Genomic DNA, 7,907 nt, shown 5'->3' with positions numbered 1-7,907 from the left:
TTCTCCTCCTCTGATGAAAGAAATACATAAATGAAGATGAAAGCCAAATTATTATATGCCATGGATGAATATTTACTGAGTACTCCCCTATTTAGATGAGGGGGGTCAAAATGGCAATTTTCACCTATGATTTTGGAGCAAAACCACAGGTCACAAAAATGATCTTTGAAAGATGGCAGCATAATTATTTTATTTTTACACAGAGACTGTTATTAAAATCAGTTCACTTTAGCAATCCTTGTTGCATTATATGCCAATGGTGACAGTTCAAAAATGGGAAAAAGCTATTTTTGAGTTCTTTTTCCAAAGTTGGCGTGCCCGTAACTCAAGAAGTATTAAAGATATGTTAATATCCTTTTAAATACTGGTTCAGAACAAACTTTTCTTTTGGTATCTTCATTGTTAAGGCCATATATGGTTAAATCCCAGAGATATGGGGCTCTCAATGTGGCTCCATGAGTAAATTGTTAAATTGTACACATTTTCAGTGGTCAAAAACCAAATGTGGGTCACTTTGCATACGGCTGATAGTTTTTGTCTTGAAACTAGAACTGTATCTTGTTTCCCTCTATCAAAACAATTGCATAGCACATTCCAATTTTTAACAATGTATGAGTGCCAAAAATATACTGAAATGTTCAAGTTGAATAAATAAAGGTACATTTCTAGTTTCAGCATTATTTGTTCTTAAGACATTCCTCTTTAAATACAATAAGTATCAGCTTTATATAAAGTGACTCACATTTGGTTTTCGACCATTGAAAATTGATAAAATTCAACAATTTGCACATGGAGCCACATTGAGATCCCCAGATCTCTGGGACTGAATCATATAGGGCTTTATAAATGAAGATACCAAAATAAAAATTTGTTCTGAACCAGAATCTAAAAGGATATTAACATATCTTGAATACTTCTTGAATTACAGGCATGCCAACTTTGGAAAAAGACTGTCACCATTGGCATATAATGCTACAAGGATTGCTAAAGTCAACTGGTTTTAGTAACAGACCTACCAATCTATGTGTAAAAATAAAATAATGATGCTGCCATCTTTCTAAAGTTGTTTTTTTTTTTTTTTATCTGTGGTTTTGCTTCAAAATCATAGGTGACAATTGTCATTTTGACCCCCCTCTACAAAATAGTCGATTACTCTGTAAATATTAATCCATGGCATTTAATATTTTGGCTTTCATCTTCATTTATGTATTTCTTTCACCAGAACAAAAATATCAAAATCAACATTTTGAGCTGGGGACCTCTGGTTGAGTTGACACGAAATGACCCTACTAGGGTAAAGAGTAGCCTATATAAAAATCTTGGAATTAATGTACATCTTTTTAAAGAACTATGATACATGGATTCTATATTTTCTACATGCATGAATATTGTTTTACCCAAATGGGCCTACATTGTTATCCACTTTAGCATGTGCATGTTTACTGCAAACGTTGTGCCAAAAACACTTTAAAACAAGATCTCAGATGTTAATTTTGGTCTCCGCTTGATAGAGCACAGCATCTGTAGATGTTGCTGGTCAGGAACTCATCTCCTTCACCCCTTTCCTTGTAGGTAACTGCTGTTTTAGACTGTGTGTCTGTTGTACTCATAAGACGGGTCGAGTCCATCGTAATGGAATTCTCTCCATTGCTCTGTCTTCTCTCTGGTACGCTCATCTTGCTCTGAAGAAGTCAAAAAAAAAAAAAAAAGAAAAAAGACAATTTAAACCTTTTACAACTTCAGTGAACATAGAGTAATTTATGTGTAAATATTGCTGTATTACACTAATATGAAACATGTGTAATTGTTACGTATTTGAAATTGCAAAGCAAGTCCAAAGAGTTTACATAATATCAGCTGACCAAAGTCTTGGTATTTATATCACTTACCATAATATAGAATATTAATATTAATCTATAAAGTTAGAAGTGTTTTCCAATACAGTATCATAGTTTGTTCAATGAATAGTGCTAAAGTTATATTATTTATTTTAATTGATTTATTTATTTTGCTAGGTTTTCTTTTATATAGAAAGCATATTTTCCTTTATTTGTCTCAGCTCACTGCTAAAAAAGACCAGCTAAAGCCAGCCTAAGCTGGTTAGGGATTTTGGGTAATTTTAAGCTGGTCGGGCTGGGAGACAAGTTGGCCTTCCAGCTAATACCAGCTGAAAACCAACATGGCTTGGATTAGAGACCAGCAAGACCATCTTAAACCAGCTACAACCATCTTAACCCTTATAAAAATCTAAACAAGCCGCAAACTTGCCACAAATTTGCAGCAAATATTTTCACATGTAGCTTTTGATTCGCCACAAATGTTTGCCAGAAGTTTTCAGCTCTTTGCCGGTAGTAGTGAACCTCTGGCATATCTTTGGCAGCAATGGACAATTTGCCACAATTTTACCGCAAAGCTCATTTGCATGTGAAAATGATCAGTGGCGAGTTTGCGGCAAGTTTGTGGCAAATTTGCCATGAACTCTCGGTTTTTGTAAGGGAAAACAGCAAAGATGAGAAATCATGTTTGTCAATTGGACATACATTTTTTTTTATTATTATTAGGATCCTCTGTAACTGTGGTATTTAGTTCAAGATTTGATAAATCTGCTTTGTAAAACCAAGTTTCTGTGGAGTCCAGTTTAATTAGCCTCAGTGAATGCAAACTGTGCTGAATGCTAATAATGCTCCCAGGTGAAAGGGAGACAAACTTGTCTTGTCAAAGTTTGGCAAGTGGAAGAGGAATTAAAAATGGTTTATTAAGGATTCTCAGTAATTGTGATATTTAGTTCATGATTTAGACCTGCTTTGCAAAACTCTACAGTACTAAGTTTCTGTGGAGTTAATGAGCCTTTGCTGAATGCTAACAGAATGCTAATCAATGCTGCCTGACCCAAAATAGCCGGCAGGTGAGTTTTGAGTAATTCTGTAGACTTACCGTCATGTTCCTCTTCAGCGTAGCTCTCAAACTCATTCCTCTGTTCCTCATGATACTCTCTCTTCCTCTTGTCTGCGGCCAGTCTCTGCATCTGTTCAGCTAATAGGACAAAATAAAGATGTTAGGGAGAGAGATAGAGCATGTGCAGAATATGAGATACTATAATGTTTAAAAATTACTCTAAAATTGCGTTTAACCTCTAATTGGAGTATCAAGGACAACAAACAACACTATTCACAGGCATTCCAGGTTTTCACTTGGTTTTATACTGTATAGCAAATATGGTTTGCTCTTAGACAAGGCACACATTAATGACTATTAGATAACTATGTAAGCTTTATATGAAAATAATTCAACAATATCATAATAATCTATCACAAACATGTACTTTAATTGCTCGACATCCAAACGGGCTAAAAGTATTTTTTCTTTATTATCATGGACAGCTAAATAAATGGAATATGAAATGTACATATTTTTCTTTTAAGAAATCCACAACAATCCAGTTTTGCAGGATGTCATTACTTTATCTATGTAATTACTATTATTACGGCTTCTCATGAGACTGGGTTGGACAGACAGTCTGTTCTTTATCTTTAAATCTTTAAAATACCACTTGCCTGAAATATTCAATCTGACAAACCTCATAAAATATGGGTTGTGATTAGACATGATCTAGAACAAGATTTCCCTTACAAATTCTTTTTTAGTTCTGACAAATCTGCCACAAATTTTCCACTCATTATTTTCACATGCAAATCAGCTTGTGTTTCCCCACAAATGTTTGCCAGAAGTTTGCAGCTCTGAAGTGGTGAGCCTCAAACCTTTAGTGACAAAGAAGTTTGCCGCAAAGCTCACTTGCATATGACAATAATGAATGGCGAATTTGCAGAAAGTTTGCCAGAACTCTCGATTTTTGTAAGGGATTACAACTTATTGAACAGACTGCTACAGTCTGTCCCTTAAAGCATAATTTTCCTTTGCAAAAAATTAAACAGCGCGTCTGCCCTCACTAAGGTCTATTACCTGTGATACTACAAGTAAGACTTGTAACATAGTCACAAAAACATTTAAATAATTTCTAGGCCATAGTACATACTTGCATTCATTTTGTTCTTTTGTGAAACCAAAGGAAGAACCTTTGAAATTACATGATTCCACAAGAAAAGATGGAGAAAAATACTGGTGTTCTGATCCTACATGGTAACGCAAGGTCATGGCATCTGACCTTTGACCTCTTCAATCTTCAAAACTCATGTCTACCTGACTGGTTTTCATCTAGATGACTGAATTCATGGTCAAGAATTCCCACCAATGACTCAGTCTGGGTTACATGACCTTTATGGAGAGCCCATTACCACAAAATAAACAGGCCAAAGCCAAAGGAAACCCATGAAAAAACAGTAAAGCACCTTCTACTGCAGTGGCAGGAGTTGAAGACTAAAGGCTGGTTTCTCCAGGCTGCCCTGTGTCTCCTGCTATAAGCTGTGGTTAGCCTCCCCTGCATTCCACAGCTCGCTCAAAACACAGTGGTCATGATTACACCTGTGTGGGCACTACTAAAAGGGATCTGTATTTCAGTTTTCCACTACAGAGTCCAATTAAAAAGTTATATGAGCCACAACAGTGATCCACTGTGTTTTATGCCCTTCTGCTTAAAGGGATAGTTCAACTAGTAGAACATAATGTTAGTAAGGATAATTTTATAGGTTCAATTTCCAGGAAACATATAAACTGATATAATGCATACCTTAAATGCAAGTTGTCTGGGATAAAAGTGTCTGCAAATGCATTTTTAAATGTAGGGTGCTTCCCTTGCCCCAGTTGAATTCAAGTCTTTAATCCATCTACAAATAAAAGCGTTTTCAAAGAAGCACAAATAACCTAACCATTAATCTCATCCTGACTTTTCACAGCTCTTCTGCCTCGCCGTCTGAAGAAGTTGTAGGCATCTGCTTCAGGCATGAAGATCTTCTGTAGTGGACCTTCAATGAAGAAGAACATTGATGAGGACTTAGGTACGACTTGCAGAGCTTGAGAAAGATCTATGGAAACATTGGGTTTTTTTGGTCACCTTGAGGGTTGGCTTCCTTTGAATCCTTCTTATCTGACACAGCGGCGCTGTCAGTCCCTTGGAACGCTGTAAAAGAGTATAAAATTATGTTACAGATGTTTCTTTCCTCCAAATCCAACAACAGACACAAAGGACAAATATTATCTCAAATCCTTGAATTATCGAGGTGACTCCAAGAGGATTCTATGATTAGACACCCTTTTCACGAACTATCAGATCTGTGGGACAGTACAATCCGGTCACGTTACTCACAGGTGAGGGAAAGCACTACAACAAGACAGGTGAAAAGAACAGTCTGCGTCCAGGACATTTTCAGATTTGTGTCCGAGCCAAGGAAGAACAGGAACAAAGGAAAACCAGCTGATATGCTCAGGGACGTCTTGCATGAGATGGGGCTTGTGGTCGCAGTGAATGGAATTTGACCAGGAGGCTGAAGGAGGGGTGGAGTCCGAGGAATGTGTTGCTTTTGGAATGGGGAGAGGACAGGGTGACTCCAGAATGGGAAAGTGGCACAGATCAGACTCTGAGGGCTCTGTCTGGGAATTAATAAATGATAAGGGAACTTTGAGTTGTTTCCTTTGCTGAATGATTTTGCTTATTGGCATGGTATCAACCATTTGCAATTCATCAGTAACACTCTTTCATAAGTTTTTTGCATTCTACACATATGTTATGCATTCCACATATTTCAACATGATCACACAGGAAGTCGACATGTTTTTTCCAAGAGTTACGGTACCCTAGGATCGGCCGCATTATGCCGACTCACAGAGAAGCACCATCTCCTATCGGACATTTTTGCATTTGCTCAAGTGTGTTTACCTTCCCCTGTGGCCAACAGGAAGCACACTGCATCAGCAGCAGCGTGGGAGACCTTGGTTTGGATCCCGCATTAAAATCAGGAAGTAATTGTGTTTGTATAATCGGAGGTTGCATTTTTCACTCTACTATTACTTTTTACTCCACTGATGCTTAGGTTTAGGTTTAGGGTTGGTTGGTACAGTTTATAAAATATGCATTCCTCTTCACTATATTTCAGCCTGTACAGCTGAAAACAACTCACTTCACAACTCGCTTTTGGTACCCCTCCATGGACATTTCACCTGGAAAATGGAGATCACACGTGCCCATATGCCCAACAACAGTTACCACTTTGGCCGCTGGGGGCAGTGTTTCGCATTTCGGTAAGCACAGACCGATTTTATCTAAAGAAAAGTCAACACACTATTTCCGATTTCACTGTGAGATGTCAGATCCTTTGCTCACATCTTATTTGGCTAGTTGTTATTAAACTAAACTTTTCTTATTAACTTAACAAAAGTGGTTAGCTACACTGCAAGTAGCTAACTACATTAAATCTATAGAAGAAAATACTTTTAAATATTTTGCAGTTCTGATTGCTGAATTTAATAATATCACCTGAAATTATATACTACATGACATAATAGTTATACATTTAATTAGGGTGACATTAAACAAATTAGAGTGACAATATTAAATTGAACATACAAATTTATACTAAATATAAATTAATAAAACGAATTAAAACAACTTTTATACAACTGAGAATTATGCAATAGACAGCAGCAATTAATTAAATGTTTCACTTCAAAAAAGAAGGCAAAGTCCCTTTAAAGGAATATTTGAGGTTCAATACAAGTTAAGCTCAGTCGACAGCATTTGTGGCATAACGTTGATTACCACAACAAATTATTTTGACTCGACCCCTCCTTTTCTTTAAAAAAAGTAAAAGAAATCGAGGTAAAAAGGCACTAGTTTGTGAGTCTGAAGTTTTTTGAAGTGTGTAGTTGATGTCAGAGTCCTTTGATGCCATGTTATTTCATTTTACACTGTAAATTAGTTGTTTAGTGCATTCAACCAAAAAATAAAAAATAAATAAATAAATAAAAAATCTCTCATTGAGAACATTACTTTTTCAGCAAAGTGTTCCTCCAAGACATGTTTTGGCCCCAGAACACCTAAATGTTGTTTCTGTGGAGAGTGCACCTGAGGGGTGTGATCTAACACAAGGAGCTCCTCTCATACCTTATAACCCAAGGCTTGGGGAAAACATCTGTGGTTCTGTTTACTTTGTTGTGGGTTTTTTCTCTACCTGTCATCTAGCCAGTGCCAGGACTAAATGAATAATGAAATTGTAAGGGCTTCATTCCAAGACCCTGGGGCCAGAGAAAATGAGATGTGAGAATATGTAAAGGATATGTTCAGGTTATTTTTGGGTGAGCTATCCCTTTAAGTTGACTTGGGAGAATGTGTTGTAGCAGTAAGAAAATTGCAGAGCTTGAGTTACTGTAATCTTTGCGAAAAGACGAAATTAATATAGATATTAATGAAAAGATTACTGAAATCTGTTGTCAGGAGGACATTTTAGTTTAGTAAAATGTGTGATTTTACTAAAAGTGCAATTAACATTTGTTCATGATTTCAGGTGCAACAGCCATGGTCCTTTACTGCCTGTCCTGGAGGGAGCACCAACTCTCCGGATTTATCTAAACCTGCTTCTTTTTTTAGAGTGAACTCATAAAGCTTTTAAACAGCAACAAAAACTTTGGTAGTGTAGGGCAGATGAATACAATTCCAAATTCCTCTTCCAAACTGACATTTTCACCATTCACTTTCATTGTATAGAAAACAAATTTGCAATGAAAGTCAATGGTGACTAACATTGAACATTCTGCCCAACATCTCTATATGTGTTCCACGGAAGAAAGAAAGTCATACAGGTTTGAAACAACTTGAAGGTGAGTAAATAATGACAGAATTTTCATTTTTGGGTGAACTATCCCTTTAACACTAGGAATCGGCCTGTGGCCCTCAAAGGCCTAGGATCCCATAAAATACAATTTAGAAATGGGTATTGATGCATAATGTATAATTAGAT

The 7,907-nt window shown here is 36.6% G+C and overlaps 1 protein-coding gene across 1 annotated transcript; it reads right to left on the bottom strand.

The window, feature by feature from the left end:
- Positions 1-932: 932 nt before the first annotated feature.
- Positions 933-5,402, bottom strand: ucmab (upper zone of growth plate and cartilage matrix associated b). Its single transcript, XM_051689831.1, has 5 exons — positions 5,261-5,402; positions 5,009-5,074; positions 4,824-4,919; positions 2,935-3,033; positions 933-1,682 (listed from the first exon to the last, which is right to left on the bottom strand). Exons 1-5 carry the CDS (start codon positions 5,316-5,318, stop codon positions 1,585-1,587), a joined length of 417 nt encoding a protein of 138 aa, XP_051545791.1. The 5' UTR covers positions 5,319-5,402; the 3' UTR covers positions 933-1,584.
- Between the last annotated feature and the right edge of the window lie 2,505 nt (positions 5,403-7,907).

The sequence above is a fragment of the Myxocyprinus asiaticus genome, chromosome 46 (genome assembly GCF_019703515.2).
Source record: "Myxocyprinus asiaticus isolate MX2 ecotype Aquarium Trade chromosome 46, UBuf_Myxa_2, whole genome shotgun sequence".
Taxonomy (NCBI): Eukaryota; Metazoa; Chordata; class Actinopteri; order Cypriniformes; family Catostomidae; genus Myxocyprinus; species Myxocyprinus asiaticus.
This window is presented reverse-complemented; position numbering and strand designations above follow the sequence as displayed.